The 27,989-nt window shown below is 44.3% G+C and overlaps 1 protein-coding gene across 2 annotated transcripts in view; it reads right to left on the reverse strand.

Moving 5' to 3' along the window:
* The window catches only part of angpt1 (angiopoietin 1), a 58,895-nt gene extending 31,867 nt beyond the window's left edge, over window positions 1–27,028 (reverse strand). Inside the window, exons 1-2 of one of the 2 annotated variants that reach the window (XM_023976465.2) lie at window positions 26,030–27,028; window positions 968–1,123 (exon numbers count right to left, since the gene is read on the reverse strand). In XM_023976465.2, the coding sequence (XP_023832233.1) occupies window positions 968–1,123; window positions 26,030–26,446 (573 nt within the window). In that variant the 5' untranslated portion in view covers window positions 26,447–27,028. The remainder of the gene's footprint in view (window positions 1–967; window positions 1,124–26,029) is intronic. The other variant, XM_023976464.2, reaches the window with a different exon arrangement.
* Between the last annotated feature and the right edge of the window lie 961 nt (window positions 27,029–27,989).

Below are 27,989 nucleotides of genomic sequence, written 5' to 3' on the forward strand. Positions count from 1 at the left end.
CACGTCAACAAAAATCGAACCCACAAGTATCACTTTTGTCCCCTTCCTTCTAGAGCTCCACAAGTATCAAGGGAAGTTGAAACCTTAACATGCATATGCACCAGTGGCGGTCAGTGCCGGTTTAAGATGAGGGAGGACACTTTTCTGTTCATGAGCACGGCCTTATTTCTATTACAGCATGTCGGATGACTGTCATTCATATTCCATTCACCCAGTTCAATGTAACAGCGACAGGTTTAGGCTACTACATGATACTCACATTTTCCTCATACCCACCGTGAGGTTGCTACAACGGACACAGGTTGAGAGACACAGTTGAGGTGACAGACACTGACACAAACAAGAGTTTCTATTCTATGTTTCAACAGACTCGTCAGAATGCATACACCCCTGATCACGCGTAAACACACAGCCACGTCGTATTTCTCTCTTGCTCCTCCTTCATTTTGGAAGAAATACATTTGTTCAAAACTGTTCAACTAACATCTTTCTCTCTCTTTGAGTCAACTACTCAGAACATTTCATGCACTGCAGTGCTAGCTAGCTGTAGCTTATGCTTTCAGTACTATAATTATTATTTGATAACTTTGATTGGGTGGAAGTTAATGTACCCAGAGGAGGACAGAAGCTAGCTGTCCTCCGGCTACAGTACACCATGGTGCTACCCTACAAAGGGCTGTTGAGGCTACTGCAAAATAGTGTTTTAATAAATTATTTGGTGACGTGATTATATTTAGTATAGTTTTATCTAAAATTGACAACTTTTTAAATGTTTTACCATTTTTATTTTTGTGAAATTCACTGAGGAGGTTGGTCCTCCCCTTCCTCCTCTGAGTAGCCTCCACTGATATGAACATCACATAAAGAGAGTGTAGGTATTTGGGGTGGTTTAATGTGGAATAGCTGAGTCTATGGTGCGTGAGATTGTTCCCGGCAGGAGTGCGAGGAGTTTAGGGGGATATAGTACCTGCGTCTCTACATCCGTTAGCTTGCGGGTCTGCTCGGCCGTCTGGGACAAGAGGTTGGTGCCCATCTCCAACATGGCGGCCGTGTGGTTGTGAACGGCACTCTGTTGCAGCTGGGCCATCTCTGTCTTCATGCTCTCCTTTATGTCGTTTTCAATCTGAAGATAGATTATGAGAGGATGGATGAGACACAGAGCATGAAACAGACTAAAACAGATGGCCCATAATGCAGACTCAACAAAACTGGGGTATGTTGAAAAACGAAAGTAGCAGAGGATAAACAGACGCTGCAAATCACGCAGACACAACAAAATAGAGATACGTTTGGAAAACAGTGACAGTTGAGAGACGGCGTTCGATCACTTTACAGCTGAAAGAAAGAACAACCCTGACAAATGGCTACCATCCACGTTGATCAAGATTCAAATCTCATACATTCTGTAACCATTGTAACATTCCCTCACGTGGACATTTCCAAGGCCTTCTTATCAGTGTCTCTATGTCATAGATCAACTGAGTTGATTCTGTCTTTCCACCACATTATTCTAGCACAAAACCTCTTCTTTGGGGAACCGCCAAGGGAAGAATGAGCTTCAGAATATCGGTGGATCCAGATGTAGGTAATTAGCTAGGGAGGGAAGAGACAGAGATGGACAGATACTCACTGGTGCTTATCTTGAGAGCACTCTTTCATCCCCCAAAAGTGAACGAGTGACAAGGCCGGGACAGGGGTTAAATCAACGTCAGTTCACGCACCTGCGGTGATGTTCGTCCTGTCACGTTTCACCATCTGCACTTTTGAAAACATTCATGAATGATCTCGACGGCCTGTTTGATTTGGTCAATCTGACAGTGGCCTTTCTGAGCTCACTATCTAATATAAAACATTACAGAGTCGCATGCGCTGATGCCCTTACTCAGCAACTGTTCCTGGTACACACATACACGTCGTTGAACGAACAGAACAGCACACATGGAGACGTCACCAGCCCGAACTCCACTACTCACTCGAGTGTGAAGGATTTATGGTTGTTGCCGTGCGACTCTTAAAGAAAGCATTTGTGACATCGAAGTCTCTCACTTCATTCTTCCATCCCTGGGAAAATACAGGTTGTTTCTGTTGTCACATTAGCCGTGATGTCCGATGATACCCTATGACGACATGGTTAAAGGAACCGTAGATGTGTGGCCTCCAGGGACTTGAATGACTCACGTTAAAAGGTCCTTAGTCCTGTTCTAGAAAACACAGGCACTGGGATAGTCTAGACTTTCATGCGCAGACCTTATGTTGGATTTCATGCCCATTATAGCTAGTGCATGAGTGATAGTTTAAACTTTGAAGGCCGTATAAGTTTCATCACTAACCCTTTACACACGTGGGAATGAACATCTATGGATACATTTCAATGTTTCACGAGGAAGAAATATGAAATGCATATGTACACGCATGGTAGCAATTGAAAGGGAACCATTTGGAGATTGTGGAAACAGTTCACCTCGCACAAGACTGAATCCAAACATTACGCTGTTGATTGTATGTTCATTTTACATTTACTGTACGTTTTGCTGCGTTTGTCGATAACGAAACCTGAAAACACGCAGGATACAGTCAGTAACATGATGCGAATATCCCTGGAACATGTGAGGCAGGTGCAACACGAGACACGTGAAAGGACCATCTGGTGTCTCCAAGTGGCCACATGACACACCTCTCCAAAGTGGGCACAGTTTCTAAGTCATTTCAATGCGCTTTTATGACTCAAAGAAGAATCTTCAACTGTAAGGTCCTTTTTTTTATAGCTCTCCTAGCTGTGCCGTTGAGAAACTAGAGCAAGCACACTTGTAGTAGTTTTTTTTCTCAGAACACAACCCCGTATCCCCGCCATCACACAACTACTGTTGTTTTGACGCAATCTAAAAACGGCCTATTATAAATCGCAATCTGGGTCATGGAGCGATTGTTCTATTGCCAAAATGACTAGCTAAGTTATACAATATCATCTTACAGTGTTAGGCATTCACAGGGCAATTCAGAGAAACACATCGTCCTTTTGGTACGCATAGAAAGGAGTCATGCGTGCATCCAGGTGAGTGTTCTGCGGCACATTTTTACAATAGACAAACATAGGCTCGTTCTGTTCAGAACCACCCAATGTCGTGTTGTAACTGTACATCAAACATAGTGATCATAAACATGGCCGCTGTATATGACATGACTTTTATGATATGGAAATGTGAAGTGCACATTTGGACTTCACATTTACATATCATACAACTCATGTATGAGTTCATGTAAGAACTCATTGTATGAYATCAAAGTGGCATTTATTCTAATCCTCAACGTCTCATCTTTCAAAACACATCGAGTTCTCTTCATTTACAGCATTTCCCTCACTGAGACAACACAACACGTGCAAAGGTTGTGCAATTAGAGGGAGGGATGGGGGCAAATTCTTGTCTCATGCGGTGCTCTAATTCAGAATGGCTTTCAGTCAAAGACCATAAAGCCCTGTAAAGCTCAGAGCCTGAGCACTGACATCATTTATAGCGTATTACTCTGCAGGCTCTTATCAGAGCCCAAATCTGCCATATACAGGTACAGTATGTTTGTAAAGGGCAAAAAACTGTAGAAGTTTCAACTTTAAAGACTGTAAGGTATTAAAAGAGTATTATGTGTGTCTTCAATTACGGTTTGTAATGTGCACAAAACTAACATATTTGAATTCCCACAGTTGTAAATAATACATGGTTTGCAGAGGAACAAAACAGTGAATGAATCGCTTGGCAAAGCCAATCCCAATACAAAATAGACAAAATGGAAAATATGTATTTAGCTACAGTACATACGTATATTTAAGTATATTTGGCTGAATCGGCGTCAGTAGAGTGAGAAAACCATAGCGGCCGTCGACGGCCTTTCTTTAAATTACTATAGCGGCGCCAGTGGCCTTGTTTTTCTAACAGTAATATCTGTGTCAATATTGCAAGATGTACTTGCTAACAACCTGTTGTAAGCAAGTACATGGGTTGTCATGCTTCCTAGGTGCAGATATTTATAGGCTATACATTGCCTTGTTTTCCTATTATTTGACAGCTTAGCTGCCGTGTTAGGGTAGTAAATGCCTGTGCAGTGGAGCTCATATGATGAGTTGGATGTTTAAGCAATAAGGCACGAGGGGGGGGGGGGGGGGGGGGGTTAAATGGCCAATGTACGACGGCTAAGGGCTGTTCTTAGGCACAACGCATCGCGGAGTGCCTGGACACAGCTCTTTGTCATGGTATATTGGCCATATGCCATAAACCCCTGAGGTGCCTTATTGCTATTATAAACTGGTTACCAACGTAATTAGAGCAGTAAAAATACATGTTTTGTCATACCCGTATACGGTCTGATATATCACGGCTGTCAGCCGATCAGCATTCAGGGCTCGAACCACCCAGTTTATAATTGTTTACATAGCCAGCTAACAAGTTGCTTGTTCTATCCTGTTTCTACCAATGCAATTCATTTGGAAACTGTCCCAGCTTCGTAACTAATCAGCTAACATTGGCGAACTCGTGTAGCTGTCATGCAAGAAAGCAAGAGTTGATTGGAGGAGAGGAGTGTGTGTGTGTGTGTGTGTGTGTGTGTGTGTGTGTGTGTGTGTGGAATGGGAGGCTTGTAACTGCATCAGACAATTTATTATGGAAACCCCTTATTAGGAAGAGAGTATGTGTATGGTTGAGAAAAAGAAAGAGAGGGAGGGAGGAAGAGAGAGACAGTGTGAGGGAGAGAGAGAGATTATGTTCCTGACCACAATTGTATCCTATTTGTTGCTCCTTTCCCTCTCCCTCTGTTCCTCTGTTCCTCTGTTCCTCTGTTCCTCAAGGTCAGTGAAAGCGAGGGAAGTGATGTGGAGAGTCAGGGCTCAGGAGCAAAAGGCAGGGACGAATAGGAGTTAGAGATGATAGGAGGGATAGAGATGTGTAGCAAGAAGGGCAGTGAGAGAAGAGTGGAGGGAGAGAGAGCAAGAGGAGGGAGAGAGGAAGGGAGAGTGAAGGAGGGGAGAGAGGAATAGGTGAAGAGGAGGGAGAAACGAGTGGAGTGGGAGGGAGAGGAGGAGGAAAAAGAGGAGGGAGAGGACAAAGCCGAGGGAGAGGAGGAAGAAGAGGGAGAGCACATCCGAGAGGGAAGCCTTCAATGGAGTGTGTCTGTCCCAAGTCCCACCATTCACCATATTACCACACAGCCTGGGCCTAAAGTGAAAGTGGCAGGGGTTTTGGAGTTGTTTTTTTAAAAGTGCTAGGAACTTACATCTGTTCCAGAGCTTGTAATGGATTACAACAAGAAAATAGGTGGGGTTGACCATGTTGACCAACTGAGGAGCTATTACAATGTTGGACGCACAGGCAGAAAATAGTGGAATGTCACTTTGTGATATGGCTACAGTGGCAGGAAGAGGGGAGCCAAGACTGTGGCACCAGGGTGCGTGGACTGAGTTGTAACTCATTTGAAAGCAGGTGACGTTTGAAGGGCGCATGAGGGGGTGTGCGGTGTGCATCCGGAGTGGACGCAGGGCAAAGAGTGGGAGATGTGTAGAAACCTCCTTTGGGTGCTCTACGTGTTCTGTGCCCTTTTGCAGGATGGGGCCGTGCTTCCAGAAGTTCCATGACATGTTGTAGGCTAAATGCAAAACACTAAAGTGACAGTGTGAAATATGAATTTGTCCTACAAGTTGTTGTGTTTTGTAGCGTCTCTCTTGATCTTTCTCTATCTAATACTGCATTCACTGAATTGTTGTCAAAGCAGGCTACTATTTCTGCATTTTGTGTCAGGCCTGGTCTGTACTAAATCTTATTGAGAGAGGTTACATATATTTTTTAAATGGTCTCTGAATAGTTGTTTGAATGTTTACATTGTTGCAGAAGTAAAAAACGTTGTCATTCCACTAGCCTACTTGTGTGGGTTTTGAAATACTTTCTGAATATTGTCCTCTGGTTGTATTTATAAGTATTATATATTATACTTGGTACATTTTAAGTGAGTAATTTAGTGAAATTTACTACAATTTTAAATACTTTTTGTTGTTGTGTTCAGTGTTAATGGTTTTTTGATAGTGAGTGTCTTTACACAATGGAAGACAAAATGAGTGTTATTGCTATTGACATGAACGTGGTGTCATATTAAAGAAGAGGTTGTGCTCTTTAAAACTAAGTTAACTTGTAATTGTCATGTGTACTTTGTTTTTGAGCTACTGTATGTCTGTTTGTTTGAAATGTGTGAGAAAATTTGCTTTATTCTGAAAATGCCCAGTAATCTACCGCAGCGTTCTAGAATTATCTTGGGGTCTAAAGGGCTGAAGCTGCGAGAGTGAAATCACTTTAAATGTGTATAACATATTCAAAAGATTGGCACTTATAAATAGGGAAATACTCAACTGTCATATTGCTTGCCTATATAAAGGATGGATTTCAACGTTTCGTGAACATACAGTACAATAACACAGACAGAGCAGAGACAGATCAATCCTAAAACTGTGACATCTTTCTACCCATCAGCCATCAGCAAATGTCTGCCATGTGGAAATAGTCTTTCAGTGCAATATCCCTGTCTTGGCGTTCATATAAAAGCTAAGTGTAGCATTGTTTCAGGCCCACTTTCAGATACAATAGAGCTGCTTTGGCTGTGAAGTACAACAGACTGATTTAAGTGTCACACTAGGGTACAGGAGTTTGGAAAGAACATGAAGAGTCTGGAACCTACATGGTTTGGAACACCGATAATATAACGTATTGAAACAGTCTGAATCGATAACCTCAGGCTCATTGCACGACTTAGATGGCAAGTATTTATCTTTGGAGACCCGTGCCTTTAATGGTGATATACTGTAGTACTCTTCAATGCTTCACGAGCAGCTTGTACTCTTTATAGCAGTTTGCCAATCCGGTAAAACGAATCTGTGTAAATGTCTGATATGCCTTGCTTGCACCCTGCGTAAGTCACCTTGAGAGACCCCGGTGGAAGTGACACGGGTGGCCCTCCAGAAACTTAAGCTCAGCGCTCATCGACATATGGCCAGTCTCCCAGGGAATGTGCCTGACTCAGGACTCAATCTGGCGAGGGTCATAAATGGAAAGTACCAAGGAGAAACAAGATTACACAAACACGGCCCATCATGTAAAAATACCACATGGGAAGAAGCAAAGTAGCCCAATGTGGGTGTTAATTAAGTTATTTGGCTGTGCTTTTCCAGAGAGTGAACAGCAGAGGATTAGAAAGCAGGAGAAAGTAAATAGTGTCCTTCAGTGGTAGAAAGTGAGTAGAGAGGCAGACCCTTGTCGGGAATTGGGAAAGCGATGATGAAATACATAAAAGTGCATGATATGCATGCAGTGCTGGTGCGCTCCACTCTCATGAGGATTGGTTAAATGCCAAAGTCTGATTTTCATGACATCTGACCAGACAAAAAACACAAGTCATCCAAAAAAATGCACTCAAATTCAATTTGAAGCAATGCAATGTAATTTGAATGGAAACTACAATTTTTTTTAAAAATATATGTTCCATCTAAATACAGCAGACAAATACAAATAGCTGTAGGCCAATGAATCACTCTGATTTTTTTATTGAAATTCACGTTTGTTAGAGAGGAATCTTGGCTATTATCTGAGTCAGAGGAACCATGTTTGGGACCAGTTCAGCTTGGCTTAGCAGCAGCTGGAGGACTTGGTTAAACTCCACACGCAGCCCATCGGCTGAGGGTCACTCCAAATCCGTCAAGGTTAGCCATAACTGTGGTGTCAGGTTTAACCTCTTACCTGGACTGTGGATCATTATCAGAGCCATGAGTAGAAAGGTGGTAAAGGTTGTGTGATTGATTTACGCATTGCTTGTTGCTTACTTATACCATGGCATTGTTGAATACTCCTTTCTGATTGGCTTGAAGGGCATTCTAGAGTGTGCATTATTTCCCTTTATAAACTGGGTGGCTCGAGCCCTGAATGCTGATTGGCTGACAGCCGTGGTATATTTAAGCAATAAGGTTCGAGGGTTGTGGTATAAGACCAATAAACCACGGCTAAGGGTGCTGTTCTTTGCATGACACAACACGGAGTGCTTGGATACAGCCCTTACCACAAACCCCTGAGGTGCCTTATTGCGACTATAAACTGGTTACCAACGTAATTAGAGCAGTAAAAACAAATGTTTTGTCATGCCCGTGGTATACGGTCTGTTACACAACGGCTGTCAGCCAATCAGCATTCAGGGCTCGAACCACCCAGTTTATAATCAAATCAAATCAAATGTATTTATATAGCTCTTCTTACATCAGCTGACATCTCAAAGTGTTGTACAGAAACCCAGCCTAAAACCCCAAAACAGCAAGCAATGCAGGTGTAGAAGCACGGTGGCTAGGAAAAACTCCCTAGAAAGGCCAAAACCTAGGAAGAAACCTAGAGAGGAACCAGGCTATGAGGGGTGGCCAGTTCTCTTCTGGCTGTGCCGGGTGGAGATTATCACAGAACATGGCCAAGATGTTCAAATGTTCATAAATGACCAGCATGGTCAAATAATAATAATAACAGACCGTATGTGCTCTGTTGTAGCCTAGCTTATCTCTGGCTCTGTGGGTGTCTGGGATACATTTCCCACTGACGGGCCCCAACCATCTGAGAAGCCTCAAGTGGATACGGTAAAGGAGCTATTACTGTCGATTAGCACCTCACTCTACAGCACAGGGCACCTTGAGACTGATGCCAGCAAATGTGCTAACGCCTTCTTATCGCCAAAGGACAGTGAAGGGGGGATTTAATACGCTCTCTGAAACCTGTGGTTATAATTCACTCAATGCCCAGGACTTTTATGAGTTGCTTAAATTGAGCTTGCATATCATTCTTTACAGACAGCATACATATGGAATATAACTCTGTCTCATTGCCCCAGCTTCAGCCAAAATGTAGTGGGTTGTTTGTAGATAAGTCACTTTGAGACAGTGAGTGAGACACTGAGAGGATACGGATTAGGAGAGCAACTCAGACTGAAATCAAAGTTAACTTCTACAACCTTTACCTCACAGCTAGATACCAGGCATATCTCTCTCTCTCTCTCTCTCTCTCTCTCTCTCTCTCTCTCTCTCTCTCTCTCTCTCTCTCTTCTCTCTCTCTCTCTCTCTTCTCTCCTCTCTCTCTCTGTCTCTGTCTCTGTCTCTGTCTCTGTCTCTGTCTCTCTCTCTCTGTCTCTGTCTCTGTCTCTCTCTCTCTGTCTCTGGGTGCTGATTCCAGGGCTTAACTCATTCATGGACAGAGTGTGACTGCCATGTACCGAAACGAAATGGCACCCTCTTCCCTATATACTGTAGTGCACTACTTTTGACCAGAGTCCAATGGGAGTCGCACTCTATCCAACCAGTCCACTGCCAGGACCCAAAGCTGTCCTCTCTGTTTCTCTCCCTTTCTGTCGGGATGCTGTTGTGTTGATTTCGTTATCCTTTTCCAAGGACATAGTTAGTCTTGTGTACACAGCCTGAAAGCAAACCAACCATCTCCAACCCAAATCATTGTATATACAACCAGAGCCAAAAATCATTTGTCAAGTAGAGCCAATACAACACTTTCTGTCCATCAAAAGCTCCTAGGCTCAACAAATTGACAAAAGTGAGAAGTGTGCCCACTGGTGAACACTAAAGGCGTTTTCTTTTGTTTCCAAAACTCCCTAAAATCTATCTGATTTAGAGTATTGTGCAGTAAGGAAAATAAGGACTTCCAAATTCCAATTGGCTCCTATTTTTATGCTTTTGGGCAAATGCAGATTTTCCAATTTAATTGACTTATCTAACAGGATTATTTCCATTCAAAATGAGACGATACGAATTAGGAGAGTGACTCAGACTGAACTCCAACTTCCTCTACATCCTTTACCCTCACAGCTAGCTACCAGGCATTTACCAAATAGTGACGCTACTTCTCTCTCTCTCGCTCTCTCTTTCTCTCTCTCTCTCTCTCTCGCTCTCGCGCTCTCTCTTTCTTTCTCTCACGTCCTCTGTCTTAACGTGACAGAATGGGAATCGATCAATAGGCCCCTGGTCAGCTGGAATAGAAGTCCAGTGCTTTGACTCATCACTGAAGCCTTGTAAGGAAAGCGGTAAATATTTGAAATGATCAAAAACAAATGGCATTTTCAGGAACTAATGTGGAAAATTCAGAATTTTATCAATTTGATTTAAGACAATAAATCTCTTCCCCATTTACCAGGAGGGGGGGGGGGGGGTTAAGGGTAGGCCATGTCGTAAAGGTGGGGTTTTAGGAGGGGCAGAAATATGGTGATGGACTCAGAGTCATGGATTGCTGGAGGGAGTTCCAGAGCCTAGAAGAAACCCTGGAGAAGGGCCTGTCACTGAAGCTCTGGAGCTTGGACCTGTGGATGACAAGGTGGCCTACTGGGGTGTAACGAAGTGAGCGTGTAGGTTGGCATGTATTACTGTTGTGTAACAGCTCATACCTGAATCATTGTGTTTAAACTACAGTGCATTTCTGTGAAGGGCAAGCACAGAGCAGCCAGTGCATGTTTCAATACCTGGAGATATCCTACATAAAATCCATTAGTACAATTATGTACACAAAACGATCATGAGAAAAGTATAGAGAGCACGTTTGATCAAAATATCAATTATACAACACTTTATTTATCTTTGGACTGAAGAATTGAATCCAGACTTGATACAATTAGCATATTCCTTGGTGGGACATGTAAAGTATTAAGTCAAAGGTATGTATTTATGTTTGAGTCGCACAAAATATATTTGTATGTTTTAGTAATGCAAAATATAGGTCATTCACTTGGAGAGGAACATTTTGCATAACTTGAAACAGATTAAACATTCAAAAGTTTGTAAAGACAAAGGTCAAACGTTTAATAAATGGAGAAAAAAAAGCCTGAGAAAAGTAAAACTAAATCTGAACATAACTGCCAACAGTTTTCTGTTCTTTATGGGAAATGTAATCTTACTTCATCCATCAGATGCATTAATTCTTCTGTGATTGGAATCATTTATCTGGTTCGAATACTTTGCCTATCCATCTACTAGACAGGTATTATTAACCCATGTCAGAGAGACCTCACACATCAGTTCAAGGGCTTCAACAGTTGGTATCACGTATTAAACCAAACACATCCTCGGCAACCAAGGTAACGCGCTACTAAAAATGTACAGACGGGTAAAACGTTTAAGATCGGAGCCAATTTCACAAGAAAGCCCAAAATAAGTTAACATAACCAAGAAGCAATTAATTTTTGATATCCTGTCTTATAAACATGAACTTACTCGAAATGTGACAAGAGGGACGGAGAAAGTGTTTGCTTTGAATTTCAGCTCTCCTCTCTGAACGGCCGCAGGGATCTCGTCCAACAGAAATGTTTACATTTCTCTTTCAGATTCGGGTGCTGTGATGTGGAAGGCTTGCTTGTTATTACAATCAAGATTCTGCAAATGATTTTTTAGAGTTGGTCTAGACAAGGATTATTTGGCTATCTTATATGACCATATTCCAGTAGCAACACACTGATGAATCTCCAAAATCCTTTACTACTACTTTACTACGAGTTTTCTATACTTGCCCCATGTATAGTAATACATTTGTATTTTCACCCGGTCCGAAAAACTAGATAAAGAACAGTAGTATTCTATTAATAACTCATAATATCATTGAATGATAGGCTATTATAGTAATAACCATATATTACTGTTTTCCTTCCTTCTGTTGAGCTCAGGTCACTGAGCATCATTCCTGTGAATTCATCAAGAGAGAAAATAAATATTTTGCATCCTTGATTGTGTGTGGATGTCTATTTTCACAGATCCTTGAGTTTCAAGGAGCTCTCTTATGTCAAAGCAGGCCCTCAAATGACCCCAATTAATGATGTGTATCTGGACGTATGGGAGAGGAAACATATGCATTCATCCAAGACATGGGAACGGAGAAACAAAACCAAACAACGAAACAAATTCAACAAATTCAACTGCCCTGGTACTGGACCCCTAGTTCTCTAGTTTTCCGAGGAATTGAGCTTGTCATTCTCTCAAACATGGGAACGTTTCCACTGGGCTTCATCCAAGTAGGAACGCGGCCGATTATGGCTGAGTGAACCCTCCGGCACTGCCGTTTCAATCTGCCGTAGAACACACAGGAATATCAACCCACGGGACGTGGGTGATTAGATCCAAACATTTGGGGTATCTTTATCTCTGCCAGCACATTTCAGACATAGATGGAATTAGTTTGCCTCCAGGAAGCCATAATAAAGTTGGTATGTGTGCAATCTCAAAGTTTGTGAATATGGTAGACCTTTCTCATCACATGATAATAACCACGATGTTCCCTCCCTGCCAGTGTCAGCTAAACATCTATCAGAGCTGATGCCTCTTCTATTCAAATGTAACTGCCATTTAATGCCAGGTTTTGTTACATTCAGCTTCATGTCCATGTCTATCTTTCCCCCTAGCATCCCGCTAAGTGAAGAGGCGATAATTTCGAGACTCTCAAGTCATCCAGGGTTACCCTCGCAAACAGAAAAACCTCCTATATAAACTCCCAAGTCAAAACCGGGGCCCCCCTTCCCTCCTTTGCTATGGATACATCACACAACCAGCCACACTGTTACATCAGGTCTAAATGATGAGACACTCCTTCTTTGCCTCCTCATCCCCATCTCACAGCTAGACTGGACCATGTATCATCTGCAGCTGTGTGGGTCTGGACTCTGGACAGGGGGCTTTGATGTCATGCGTCTGTGCTGACAGCGGTCGTCATCGTGCCCCGGGGCAGTATGGGGTGGAGGGGCGCTGCGCGTGCGCGCGGGGGAGGGGTCACTGGAAACAGGCCTTTTTCCCTCGGTTGCGGTGCCTACTGAACAACAGTGTAATGAAAACAAAGCAGCAGGAAGAGGTACAGTAGCCCTCACCAGATGGAACTGCTTTGGTCTGACCTCAGGTCATACCAGTGTAACGAAGGGAAAATGGATGCTAATGGCCACTGAGGCAGTGTGTCTCTTTTCATAGGTTGAAATGTCTATAATGTTCAGTATTTACACAATCCAAAATGTCACAAATCATAAGATATGCCATTGTTCCTGCAATTGTATAGCTAGTTTCAAATCCTAACCAACAACCCAGAGATCATGTTGTGTAAAATAATAATTATAAATAATAATAATACGTTTTTTTTCTTCTAATCTGCAATCCACATGTCAACATGGAGAGAAAGCAGTTGCTTTCAAGCAAAACCCAACCCTTGGAGCTGTGGAAGCTCATAGTCATATCATATGGAATATCCCCAGGCAGACCAGACCAGACCTGAACAGTAGAGCTCGGTTTGAACCCTGTAACATCATCATAACCCAGCGTGGTCCTCTCCAGTCACTTACAGCTCTGACTCCTCAGAGGGCCCCGAGCGGAGCAGCAGAGGACCAGAGCATACGCAGCACAATGTAGCCTTATCCCTAGGCTTTCATCTGGCTGGACCTCTGTTTATTTTTGCTTTCTCAGACTGAAGTGCAAAAGAAGTGTGTATACACACAGTGACAAGCAAATGATCGAAACCAGCGCACCCCAAAGACAAGTACTCTAGGACCATCATCCCCCAGCTGAGCTGAAGTATAAGGGATGCTTAGGGATCCTTTCCGCTAGACTAAGGTTACCATATTATAGTATGCTATAGAATACAATACTCCAAAATCATTATGTAATATTTGAGAGCCCAATTTTTGCAATGATTCCTCTTACATTGGAAAAATGTGACTACCAGTAGTCACCTACAATAAAGCATTATTGAAATGTCATGAATAAGGTAATAAAAATAAGGTCAAGTAAAGTCAAAGAAAACGCTATATTAGTATGCAGATTGACACTATGACATACAATACTATACATGAAGAAGTTTGAGAACTTAATGCATAATGTTTCAAGCTCAATGAATGAGTTCTGGGGGCCGACAGAGGCAGATCCCACCTGACCATCTATGGACCACCATTAGTCAGACTGAATCTCAGCCCCTGCTCCTCCAGTCCATCCAAACACAACCACTCCAGACCTGCTGAGGATTAACCCACGCAAACCCAGCCTGCAGCTCCCACTGGCAGCAAAGTCCACTCAAACAAACATCTGCACCCATTTATGAGTAAACAGGCGTCAAGCTCCATTCGTTTTCCAGCTACAGGCATGTGTTCTGGGGCTGTCTTGTTGGGTGATTCTCTGGTCGTGGTCTGCATCAGTCTGGTAGTGACTGAATTTCTACCCTCGACAACAGTTACACCTTTTGTTGAAACGATCTCTTTATCCCTGCAATTTACTAGAAACACTTACAGTATCATAGTACAAGAGGTCAGTTTTATCCTGACCCAACAAAGCTTGCTAGGGCTCTATCATAAGGGTAATTGAGACTACATTTAGTACAGTTATTCTCTAAAAGGTCAGGGTGTAAAGGTGGATTGACCTTTGACTCCTATTTTAAGCAGAGTTCGAAAATGATGTGACAGGGAAGAAAAGGGGGAACGGGGGGGAGGGGCAAGCACACTATCGACATCTCACCAGTCATCTCCAGTTGGATCTGCCAGCCACAGCCCTGGTATTGTGTGGAATGTGAGAAACCTGGCTTGAGTCCCAGACAAGGCAAACACAGTGCTGGACAGGGTTAAGACATTCTCCAGAGCTGTTCCTATGTTGTGTCTGTGTGTGTGTGTGTGAGGGGTGTGGATGAGGTGCCACGCCGATCACAGCTCTAAACCGTTAACCCGGGACCCAAACACGTCCCACACACAAGACAAATCCACCCACCGCACTGGAAGGAGATGTGAGTGGCTGACCGTGTTGTGCAGTTCCAGACCGTATGTTAATATATCATGAGATATGGACTACAAAGAATTATTCATCGAGCAACTTTCCCCTAAGCCTTACCAACACCAAAGGCAGAACAAAGAAATGACTGAGGTTATTGCAAAGTGTGACATTGAATCCTGATGTGCGATTGGCCCAGATCACAACAAGAACAGAGTAAGAGAAGGAAAACTCATCTATTCTTCATCTACTGATCCAACTCCGGCTGTGAGGGAGTGAAACTGCTTATTTGTTACCCAATATCTCCCACACTCTTTCCCTCTCTCCCCACCTTCACTTGCTTCTCTTCATTTGTTTCCCCCACACTCTTTCCCTCTCTCCCCACCTTCACTTGCTTCTCTTCATTGGTGTCCCCCACACTCTTTCCCTCTCTCCCCCTTCACTTGCTTCTCTTCATTTGTTTCCACACTCTTTCCCTCTCTCCCCACCTTTCACTTGGCTTCTCTTAATTTGTTTCCCCACACTCTTTCCCTCTCTCCCACCTTCACTTGCTTCTCTTTCATTTGTTTCCCCCACACCTTTCCCTCTCTCCCCACCTTCACTTGCTTCTCTTCATTTGTCTCCCCACCTCTTTTCCCTCCTCCCCACTTCACTTGCTTTCTTCATTTGTTTCCCCACACTCTTTTCCCTCTCTCCCCACCTTCACTTGCTTCTCTTCATTTGTTTCCCCCACACTCTTTCCTCTCTCCCACCTTCACTTGCTTCTCTTCATTTGTTCCCCACACTCTTTCCCTCTCTCCCCACCTTCACTTGCTTCTCTTCATTTGTTTCCCCACACTCTTTCCCTCTCTCCCACCTTCACTTGCTTCTCTTCATTTGTTTCCCCCACACTCTTCCCTCTCTCCCCACCTTCACTTGCTTCTCTTCATTTGTCTCCCCACACTCTTTCCCTCTCTCCCCACCTTCACTTGCTTCTCTTCATTTGTTTCCCCCCACTCTTCCTCTCTCCCCACCTTCACTTGCTTCTCTTCATTTGTTCCCCACTCTTTCCCTCTCTCCCCACCTTCACTTGCTTCTCTTCATTTGTTTCCCCACACTCTTTCCCTCTCTCCCCACCTTCACTTGCTTCTCTTCATTTGTTTCCCCACACTCTTCCCTCTCTCCCCACCTTCACTTGCTTCTCTTCATTTGTTTTCCCACACTCTTTCCCTCCTCCCCACCTTCACTTGCTTCTTTCATTTGTTTCCCCACACTCTTTCCTCTCTCCCCACCTTCACTTGCTTCTCTTCATTTGTTCCCCACACTCTTTCCCTCTCTCCCCACCTTCACTTGCTTCTCTTCATTTGTTTCCCCACACTCTTTCCCTCTCTCCCCACCTTCACTTGCTTCTCTTCATTTGTTTCCCCACTCTTTCCTCTCTCCCCACCTTCACTTGCTTCTCTTCATTGTTTCCCCACACTCTTTCCCTCTCTCCCCACCTTCACTTGCTTCTCTTCATTTGTTTTCCCACCACTCTTTCCCTCTCTCCCCACCTTCACTTGCTTCTCTTCATTTGTTTCCCACACTCTTCCCCTTCTCCCCACCTTCACTTGCTTCTCTTCATTTGTTCCCCACACTCTTTCCCTCTCTCCCCACCTTCACTTGCTTCTCTTCATTTGTTTCCCCCACACCTTTCCCTCTCTCCCCACCTTCACTTGCTTCTCTTCATTTGTTTTCCCCACTCTTTCCCTCTCTCCCCACCTTCACTTGCTTCTCTTTCATTTGTTTCCCCACACTCTTTCCCTCTCTCCCCACCTTCACTTGCTTCTCTTCATTTGTTTTCCCACACTCTTTCCCTCTCTCCCACCTTCACTTGCTTCTCTTCATTTGTTCCCCACACTCTTCCCTCTCTCCCCACCTTACTTGCTTCTTTCATTTGTTTCCCACACTCTTTCCCTCTCTCCCCACCTTCACTTGCTTCTCTTCATTTGTTTCCCCACACTCTTCCCTCTCTCCCCACCTTCACTTGCTTCTCTTCATTTGTTTCCCCCACACTCTTTCCTCTCTCCCCACCTTCACTTGCTTCTCTTCATTTGTTTCCCCACACTCTTTCCCTCTCTCCCCACCTTCACTGTTTCTCTTCATTTGTTTTCCCCACACTCTTTCCTCTTTCCCCACCTTCACTTGCTTCTCTTCATTTGTTTCCCCACACTCTTTTCCCTTCCTCCCCACCTTCAATTGCTTTCTCTTCATTTGTTTCCCCACACTCTTTCCCTCTCTCCCCACCTTCACTTGCTTCTCTTCATTTGTTTCCCCCACACTCTTTCCTCTCTCCCCACCTTCACTGCTTCTCTTCATTTGTTTCCCCACACTCTTTCCCTCTCTCCCCACCTTCACTTGCTTCTCTTCATTTGTTTCCCACACTCTTCCCCTCTCTCCCCACCTTCACTTGCTTCTCTTCATTTGTTTCCCACACTCTTTCCCTCTTCCCCACCTTCACTTGCTTCTCTTCATTTTTTCCCCACACTCTTTCCCTCTCTCCCCACCTTCACTGCTTCTCTTCATTTGTTTCCCCACACTCTTTCCTCTCTCCCCACCTTCACTTGCTTCTCTTCATTTGTTTCCCCACACTCTTTCCCTCTCTCCCCACCTTCACTTGCTTCCTTCATTTGTTTCCCCACACTCTTTCCCTCTCTCCCCACCTTCACTTGCTCTCTTCATTTGTTTCCCCACACTCTTTCCCTCTCCCCACCTTCACTTGCTTCTCTTCATTTGTTCCCCACACTCTTCCCTCTCTCCCACCTTCACTTGCTTCTCTTCATTTGTCTCCCACACTCTTTCCCTCTCTCCCCACCTTCACTTGCTTCTCTTCATTTGTTTCCCCCACACTCTTTCCCTCCTCCCCACCTTCACTTGCTTCTCTTCATTTGTTCCCCACACTCTTTCCCTTCTCCCCACCTTCACTTGCTTCTCTTCATTGTGTCCCACACTCTTTCCCTCTCTCCCCACCTTCACTGCTTCTCTTCATTGTTTCCCCACACTCTTTCCCTCTCTCCCCACCTTCACTTGCCTCTTCATTTGTTTTCCCACACTCTTTCCCTCTCTCCCCACCTTCACTTGCTTCTCTTCATTTGTTTCCCCACACTCTTTCCCTCTCTCCCCACCTTCACTTGCTTCTTCTTCATTTGTCTCCCACACTCTTTCCCCTCTTCCCCACCTTCACTTGCTTCTCTTCATTTGTTTCTCCCCACACACTCTTTCCCTCTCTCCCCACCTCACTTGCTTCTCTTCATTTGTTTCCCCACACTCTTTCCCTCTTCTCCCCACCCTTCACTTGCTTCTCTTCATTTGTTTCCCACACTCTTTCCCTCTCCCCACCTTCACTTGCTTCTCTTCATTTGTTTCCCACACTCTTTTTCTCTCTCCCCACCTTCAATTGCTTCTCTTCATTTGGTTCCCCACACTCTTTCCTCTCTCCCCACCTTCACTTGCTTCTCTTCATTTGTTTCCCCACACTCTTTCCCTCTCTCCCCACCTTCACTTGCTTCTCTTCATTTGTTTCCCCACACTCTTTCCCTCTCTCCCCACCTTCACTTGCTTCTCTTCATTTGTTTCCCCACACTCTTTCCCTCTTTCCCACCTTCACTTGCTTCTCTTCATTTGTTTCCCCACACTCTTTCCCTCTCTCCCCACCTTCACTTGCTTCTCTTCATTTGTTTCCCCACACTCTTTCCCTCTCTCCCCACCTTCACTTGCTTCTCTTCATTTGTTTCCCCCACACTCTTTCCCTCTCTCCCACCTTCACTTGCTTCTCTTCATTTGTTTCCCCACACTCTTTCCCTCTCTCCCCACCTTCACTTGCTTCTCTTCATTTGTTCCCCACACTCTTCCCCTCTTCCCCACCTTCACTTGCTTCTCTTCATTTGTTCCCCACACTCTTTCCCTCTCTCCCCACCTTCACTTGCTTCTCTTCATTTGTTTCCCCCACACTCTTTCCCTCTCTCCCACCTTCACTTGCTTCTCTTCATTTGTTTCCCCACACTCTTTCCCTCTCTCCCCACCTTCACTTGCTTCTCTTCATTTGTTTCCCCCACACTCTTTCCCTCTCTCCCACCTTCACTTGCTTCTCTTCATTTGTTTCCCCACACTCTTTCCCTCTCTCTCCCACCTTACTTGCTTCTCTTCATTTGTTTTCCCCACACTCTTTCCCTCTCTCCCACCTTCACTTGCTTCTCTTCATTTGTTTCCCCCACACTCTTTCCCTCTCTCCCACCTCACTTGCTTCTCTTCAATTGTCTCCCCACACTCTTTCCCTCTCTCCCCACCTTCACTTGCTTCTCTTCATTTGTTTCCCCCACACTCTTTCCCTCTCTCCCCACCTTCACTTGCTTCTCTCATTTGTTTCCCCACACTCTTTCCTCTCTCCCCACCTTCACTTGCTTCTCTTCATTTGTTCCCCACACTCTTTCCCTCTCTCCCCACCTTCACTTGCTTCTCTTCATTTGTTTCCCACACTCTTTCCCTCTCTCCCCACCTTCACTTGCTTTCTTTCATTTGTTTCCCACACTCTTTCCCTCTCTCCCCACCTTCACTTGCTTCTCTTCATTTGTTTCCCACACTCTTTCCCTCTCTCCCCACCTTCACTTGCTTCTCTTCATTTGTTCTCCCCACACTCTTTCCCTCTTTCCCCACCTTCACTTGCTTCTCTTCATTTGTTTCCCCCACACCTTTCCCTCTCTTCCCCCCTTCAACTGCTTCTCTTCATTGTTTCCCCACACTCTTTCCCTCTCTCCCCACCTTCACTTGCTTCTCTCATTTGTTTCCCCACACTCTTGCCCTCTTTCCCCACCTTCACTTGCTTCTCTTCATTTGTTTCCCCACACTCTTTTCCTCTCTCCCCACCTTCAATTGCTTCTCTTCATTTGTTTCCCCACACTCTTTCCCTCTCTCCCCACCTTCACTTGCTTCTCTTCATTTGTTTCCCCACACGGCGGATGCTTTCATTACTTGTTATTTATCTGCTTTTCTGTTTGTTTATTCAAAGCCTCTCGCTCTGACAGAAACTATTCCATTGCTTTTTTTCATCACCAGTTGTGATGTTTTGATTTGTAATCATGGAAAAGTTGAAGAAGCTGAACTCTCAAATGAGGTGAAATGGTGTCCTTAGGAACTTTGGCAAGTGGCCCCAGTGCTGACAGACAAAAGCAACCACTCACAATGCAACATCTGTAGGACACAACCTCTAAGGGGAGTAGGGCTCAATGGCAGTGTTTTGGGATGCTTCGGGAATTTCCCCGAACTCCACGCAGGTCAGTCTTATCTCTCAGATGAATAATTGTCAGATGGAACAGGATTCCAATGGAATTTGTAGAGGATAAATGCTGCAGTGAGCTGGAAGATTGGCTGGACCCGAAAAAAGTTAGGAAGAAATAACGGCATAACGTTACTGTACGTTCCTTCTATTCCCGCCGCATGCCAGTAAACAGAAATAGAAAGCATAGGCCTACATATCTTTCCTGTGATCGCTGTCCCTGGAAGTAAACACAGCTGTTAAATTTGAAGGTACACATTTATATAAAGGCAGAGTCTTGTAGGGCCTCGTGGAATTTTACAGGGCTGAAATGAACCCGAACGGGCTCCCCGATGGACAGTTCAGAGAAATATGACAGAAACTTAACAAGCCAGAGAAATTATGACATGAGTTATAGTCTATGTCTTATATAAATAATAGAAAGCAGTGATACACCACTGGGTTCTTTCTAGCCACAGCTGGATTTCAACGATATGTTGTAGTACACTGAGATAGCAGCATTTCCTGGACCACTGACTGAACAATTCATTTTTATAGTGTTGTATAATATTCCACAATGGCTACTATCTTATATTTGGGTCAGAATCACTCACCCATACAGGCTTCGCACTGTATGCTGTACGTTTGGCAATGCTTGCGAGCTATAACTTCTAAAGACGAGCGTAGCGACTGAGACTTTAGCAGACACTCTTATCGAGAGGGACTTACAGGAGCAATGATGGCTAATTGCCTTGCTCACGGGCACATCGGCAAATGTTTGACCTAGTCGGCTCAGGGATTTGAACCAGCGGCCTTTCAATTACTGGCCCTACGCTCATAACCGCAAGGCTACCTGCCACCCAAGGTATGTTAATTCCTTATACAGGCACACCATACTTAGCCATTATTCAAAACAAGGTCAAATGTCAACGGAAGTATCCAAATATCAGTTCCCCTGACGTACAGTATAGGCCTATGGTAAAGCTATCTATATCACCTGAGTGACATGCTGCAGCACACTCACTCTTATGTATAATACCTGTGGTAATCCCAGGAAGAAAAATGTGTTCCATTGAAGAAATTAATATACTCGGGGCACAAGGAAACCCAAACATAATACAGGACGTTCTCAATTGATTTCACACATATGCTGGTGAGTGCAGGGCAGTAAGTAAAATGTCTTTGAGCGGTGTATGACAAATGACTGGCACTCCTAAGCAAATACAAAAATAGTATTGCAATTAAAGCTCGATAAATCCTGTGCAAAGTGCCCACTGGAGGGTAATTCATTGAAATGAATGATGGAAGAGACACTGAGACTCAAGAGACTCAAGAGACACTGGAGAGACTCTCAAGACCGTGGGCATTCATTAACTCCCCGATTCATTTTGGTTGCCTAACCATGGCGTAGAGTTAAAAATACTTTTCTGCCCAATATCAAAAGTTCTAACAGGTTCGAAGCTAATGACCACAATGAAATACGATTTCTGGAAAAAGAGTTTGAAACTAAGTGAGCTGCCATATTGATCGTGACAAACATACTAAATGCCCATTTCCTGAAAAGAACAATAACCATGTCGGCCTTAACGTTCACATCCATGTGGGAATACTGTGACATTGGCGTAATGGACTTCCTTATATATCCCCTTGACATGCTGTAAAGAAGCTCTGTTCTCTTTTCACCTTCTCTGCTAGTGCAAGTGAGGCAAAGATACATTTATGGAAGCAGTAGCAGAGTACAACAGCCCCTTCTGCTATTTTCGTGGTCTTGCAAGTTCCGCAAGGGACAGGAAGGAAGCGCTTCTCAGTCTGTTGTGCGTCCACTAGCTCGCTGCATCGTCCGATATGTTAGTTTTGGCCCGCATTATTTGCAAAAAGAAGCTTTGATACAGAGGAAGTCACCCCTAAAATAGCTTAGTCTTTCCTTGGCTCTTTAGGCAGGCGGTGTGGCCTTCTGATGGCATTAAGAAATATTCACCCTTTGGCTGTATTAACCCCAAGAGGTGAAGGGAAACTAGGAACTACCCATGTTGTGCATCCTGGTCACACTAACCATGTTCAGTTTAAAGACAGAGCAATGGGAATTTCACAGGGATAGCACTGTGAACACTGATATTGTCTCTCCTCTTTTAACTTCAACAGCTTATTCTGGCAATGCCTCCCTCTGAAGAAACATTGGTTTGAAACCCTTTCTACGCTCTGCACTAAAGTGAAGGTGTGAAGATCTATCACTTTCACTCCCGAGGAGCAGGATTTTTTTGGGGGGGGCTCCTTGAAATGGACCTTGGTCCAAGTTTCAATGACTTGAGTTGTCCTTGAAATATTGAGGAAGTGGAAAGAGGATCTTGAGTGTATCTCTCCTGTAGCCGATTTATATCATTCAAACGTGACCGCGTCTGGAAGTGATCAGGTGAGCGATACGAAACATCTCGCCCTAAGTTATTTTCACTTTGATTTCATGTTATTTTTTTCTCAAAAGGCGAAACTCGATGATCTCTCTTCTACAACTGACCGTGCACACTTTCACAAACCAGGCAGTGATGGAGTGGAGCGGGGATGCATTAAATGGCTACTTTCCAGCAACAAATACCCAAAGATCACAGGCAATCTGGTCCAATTCCCCCTTCTTTACAGGCCTGCTGGGGAAGTAATCCTTGGACAAACAGAAGCCACCTTTGACTGCGCAGGAATGCTATCAGTGCCTGCTCTTCCCCGGGCCGACCAGACGTCCACGGAGGGGAATGATTGGGACGGCCTAATAATTCCCGAACAGCTGCTTGCTGCATATACCCCCCAACAGTTAAGCGCCCATGGATTGAGGAGTGTGTGGTATCCTTTGTGGATTCTTTCACCAGGGGTGGCTGGAGTAGCATTAGGGACAACTCTCCTCTTGACAAGCAGTCAAGGCTTACGTGATTAAGATAGATAGACTGGCTGGGACTCTTAATCTTCTGTCGGATGAAAAATGTTAACAGCATCCTGATGTTCCCGCACCTCCATAATTGGGCTGAATTATCACTGTGTGCCGCCTCTTAAAACGTCCCCTCTAATTCTTATTATGTTGGTGTCGACCGGTTACTGTAACTTCTATTATCAATCAACTTTACTGTTGACAAGATTATTGCATATTGTTCTTTCAGAATATTGAAGACATGCTGGATGCAGGATTTTCCCCCCTTTGTTTTTTCCCACTTGTCTTTCTCGCTTAAGATGAGTAAATGTCAGAGGTCTGCAGAGAACGCAAATGTGTCGGGGAAGAAACACGATGGTATTAGTGGTGATGGCAGATGCTTTCGCACACTACCATTTTTACGTTTGAGGAAAAGTTATTCCAGCGGTCTCATTAAGTCTAGAATTCAGTCTACAATTGCTGCTGTGCTGTTTATATAGTACCATCACGGACTGTTGTCTACTGAAGTCTACTGAACAAAGATATAACCAGTAGGATTCAATGTCCATGTGATTTCATCTGACTCCTTTTTACTCAGGGTGACCGTACAGTAGTCCTACACTGTAAAAAAAAAACTTGCTTAATCAGCCTTATTCCGCGAGTTGATTGGACTTCAAAAGGACAAGAATTTGAGCTATGTACTCAAACTCTGCTCAAAGTTGGTTCAGCTATAAGGCCAAATGTGCCCAAATATTGAGCAAACTCACAATCCTAAAGCAGCTGGTTGACTTATAATGTGTACATTGAATTAACGTCAATGTTACTTTGTTGAGCAAACTCTCAATCCTATTGCAACTGCTTGCGTTACAATTGTACATTGAATCAACGTAATATATATATTTTTTTACAATGTATAGTCATGGTCCTCATTATGTGATGTCGTTTTTCTCCACTGAACAATCTTTTGCATGCCAATAGTTTTTCTTAATTTATAGAGGTCATTATTCCCACAACCATTTACAGCCCACAGCTTATCTCAAGTTTTAGAGCCGTTTTTACCACTGAAATTCCTCTTCCCAGATACGAGATAAACCGAGTGATGCATAGTGACGTGTGGAGTTTCTGAGCAAAAGCCAACCATTTATTTGGGAATTGATATGTACACACCTCTATGTGTGTGCTTTACTAGTGTGAGATACAGCATACAGTAAGAAGGAATCACATCTCTACTACTTTCCTAACTACGAACTCAATCAACAGTTCATTGGAATGAAATGTTGGGTCATTTATAAAGAACGACCATTTCTCACAACCAGAGGAGTGGAAAGAATACATTTCGGAGGTAGATGAAAAGCAGTAATACCGTTGAGAAACTTTAAAGCCCCAATAGCTTTAAAGATGGTGCTACAATTACTAGTGAGCAGAGAGCACAGCATGCTAACGGGTATTGATGATGTTCAGTTAAATGAATCCCACAATTCCAGAGAAAACTATCAAATCTATTGTGCACTACGTGCAATTAGTTGTTCACTTTGTGCCAACATTTTACAGACAAAAATAAACGATTGTGTGTTTAAGCAATTCATCATAGATTGGCCCTCCTAATCTCCTCGTAAAGTCACATTATTGTGAAAAGTACTGCAGGGCTGCTTTTCCCGAATGTAGAGTTTGTTTATTTGACTCGTGTATTAATTTCAGAGAGATAGTTTATCTTTTCTGTTGCCAAGTGGTATCAGTGATGACTTCACAATTCATTAACGTCACAGCGAAACCATATTCCTCGTCCTAAACACCTGACTGGCTTTACAAGTTGGAGGAAAAGGATGTGGCGGAGTCGTATGCACCACAGGCATCTGTCTCTTAAACCCCTGACAGAGAGTGCATTCGCTTAGTTCCCTTGCCTACAATTCTTGGCAAGCCTATCGACAAGTATATTTGTTGGTTGATTGCATTCCCAGTTGAATTCAATGAGCACTGCATTGCAAAATCATTCTTTCTGTTCCCCGCAATACTGTACCTTACCCAATTGTAAAGTCACATTAAGTATTAAAACTTGATCTGCCCTTGCCTGTTGAAAATCCAATTTGAAGGTTACCCATGAAAATATACAGAGCTTTGAAATAAAGATGTATACAACATTTTGCAAGGCAAAAGATTACAGAACAGAAAATTGAAGATGTATTACCTTTAACTAGTCTATTCCCAATAATCAGTACGTTTTCACTTTTAATATATATTTTTTAATGTCTTTCACGTTAGTAAATCCTTTGCTTAGAAAATATCTGACGATTCCATTAACTTGCTTTCTTTATATTCTAAAGCTAGAGTGTGGACTAACGGTAAGTCCTGGGTAGCAGTACATAGAGGGAGCATTCTTCCGTCGCACTCTAGCAGTGGTCCTCGTAGGCTTCCTGTCATTAAAGAGACAGCACACTGGAGAACTCTGGAGGACTGACATACTACGACCACGCATTGTGACGGATGCAGCGCGGAACGAAACTTGACATCTGTGGAATTTGCTCAGGGAGCACAGAGTTTTTTCGGAGAAGCACCAAATACTGATCTTGCACAAATAGATCAATGGTTAATATATACAGTTACGTAACGAAACAGCTTTGTGGATGTAAATTGTTTATGGACGTCGGTTATTTTGTCGCTATGGGACAGGCGTACAAAGGCTTTTAACTTGATTCCTCGTGAGATTTGTTCACAGTTTTACACTTGTCATAATAATCATTCATCAAGTCTAGATCCTCGCCAAGATCTTAAACCACGAATACCAGAGTCGTCGAACCCAGCTCCAGCCACGGAGCGCACAGATGTATCCCTGACAATACTGTAAGAACTTTCATTAAGACAACCACAAGGAGACTCCAATTGAAAGCCAGAGAACATCATTCTCAAACACACATACATTTAAAGGGGTCACAAAAAAAAACCCATCAGAGCCAGACACTCGCCCTTGCGGCCCTTGCATAAACACAGACCGCTTCAATGCATACTCGGAAAGTAAACATGAACACCTGCACAAGCTTCCAACTATGCCTCCAGTCACCGCATTGCATTGCTTATGACAGTGTGACCACTTCTCCCTTACCTTCTGCAGCCACTGAGTGTAGTTCTCCATGACGTGCTCCAGGTGTTGGATCTTCTGGGAAGCGAAGTCCTCTTCCAGTGGTGGAGCGTCTCTCTGCAGCGCATTGGCGCTGTTAAACTGCGTCGCGGCTTTCCCTTGTCGGCACGAATTCCCTCCGCTGCCGTCACCCTCAGGTAGGATAAAGGTGTAGGTGCACTGTCCATGCTGGACTCTGTGGTACCTCCGATTACTGCTGCTACTACTTTCACTACTACTACTACTACTGCTGCTACTCGTGCTGCCACCTGTGCTACCCTGTCCTGCGCTGCTGGCACTGCCATCTGTCCCTTTTCTATGCTCCCCCCCGCTGCAGCCCACTGCCACCAGTAGGGCTGCCAACGAAAGCAAGTGGTAGGCAAACTGGTTCCACAACATCATTCCAGCCTGGGGGAAAGGTTGAAAAGTAAAGTCCTTTTATCGTTGGCTTCTGGATGACTTTTCTTCTGTTTAGCGGTCAGTCTTGGGCCAGTATTTCCTTTAGTGGATCAGAATGCTGTAAGGATCCCAGTCGATGTCGAACATGTGTCATCCATCCCCGTGCTGGACCTCCTACTGTGAGAAGGTCTGGAGGGCATCTCCGGTGTGCTCACACACACTTACACACACGCTCGTGTAATGGGCTGCTGGAGCGCTACGTGTCCGGTCAGAAGTCAGCCAGGAGTCCAGTCGTCCAGGGCTCGCCGCATACACGTGTTGCACCGTGACACCTTGTGTGTTTATATAGATGGTCCTTGTTTACACTGTATCAATGTAGCATGCGCGTGTGCATGTATGTCTACATGTGTTAAATACAAGGGTCAGTGCATACGGATAGTGTCGTCAGACCTCCTCTTGTGTGACTGCTCTGCTCTTCCTCCTCCGTCTCTGCTCTGGTTTCCCTGTGTGACTAAACGACTGGAGCGAGGCTCACTAAAGAACAGCCCCAGGCTTCCAGCACACTCTGAGCCTGCCCCTCACAGAGACTGCAGAGGAATGTGTGTCTCTCTCTCTCTTGTGTGTGTGTGTGTGTGTGTGTGTGTGTGTGTGTGTGTGTGTGTGCGTGCGTGCGTGCGTGCGTGCGTGCGTGCGTGCGTGCGTGCGTGCGTGCGTGCGTGCGTGCGTGAGTTCGTGCGTGTGTGTGTAAGGCAGAGAGGGACCCCAAGCACAGAGGATGTGCTCAGACTGCGAGGCTTGGTTTACACGCTCTCTGACCTGAGGCTTGTGTGGTAGCCCTGCCCCTGTACACACTCAGTCTGTTCCCGTCTCCCCTGCACTACAGTACACAGCAGATGCCACAGGATTCTCACTGTCCACCACTCAACTATATAACACTCAACGATATAACACAGGGGTTCACAATGCTGTGTTGTATTTCCGTGGTTTTAAGTAAACCGAGTTTTAACCCATTTAGGTGGTAAGAGAATTCAATGTTTACATACTTATATTCATATTGAGTGAAGTGATATATCGTATCTAATGTAATTCTTCTCCTCTCACCAAAAATAGCCACAACATGGTGCGAAACTCTGCGAAAGCTGTCAAAATACCAATCCAGGAGATCTCTCCGTGTTTTAAGGAAAACAAAAACGAAATCCAAGAGTAGACAGAGGAATGTCTTCATCGGCAGCCAGCGAGGGAAGCCGAGGGAATAGTGTGGTGAAAGGCCCAGGGTCAAAGGTCAAGTCCCTATTATGGACCAGTGTCCTGACATCCCTATGATTCAGGGAAGGCTATCAACAGATAGAGATGACCAGGCCCTCATCACTTCACTGTGGTCCAAACCACCCTGATGTGTGTGTGATAAAGTGTGTGTATTCTGTGATAGCGGATACAACCTGATGTTGGGCTCACAGTGTGGGAGAAGGAGGGGTGTGTGAGTTAATGCATGGAGGAGACCCAAGATAACAAACCCTGGCTACCCAAGACACAAAGCATGTGCAAA

This window comes from Salvelinus sp. IW2-2015, linkage group LG31 (genome assembly GCF_002910315.2).
Source record: "Salvelinus sp. IW2-2015 linkage group LG31, ASM291031v2, whole genome shotgun sequence".
NCBI lineage: Eukaryota > Metazoa > Chordata > Actinopteri > Salmoniformes > Salmonidae > Salvelinus > Salvelinus sp. IW2-2015.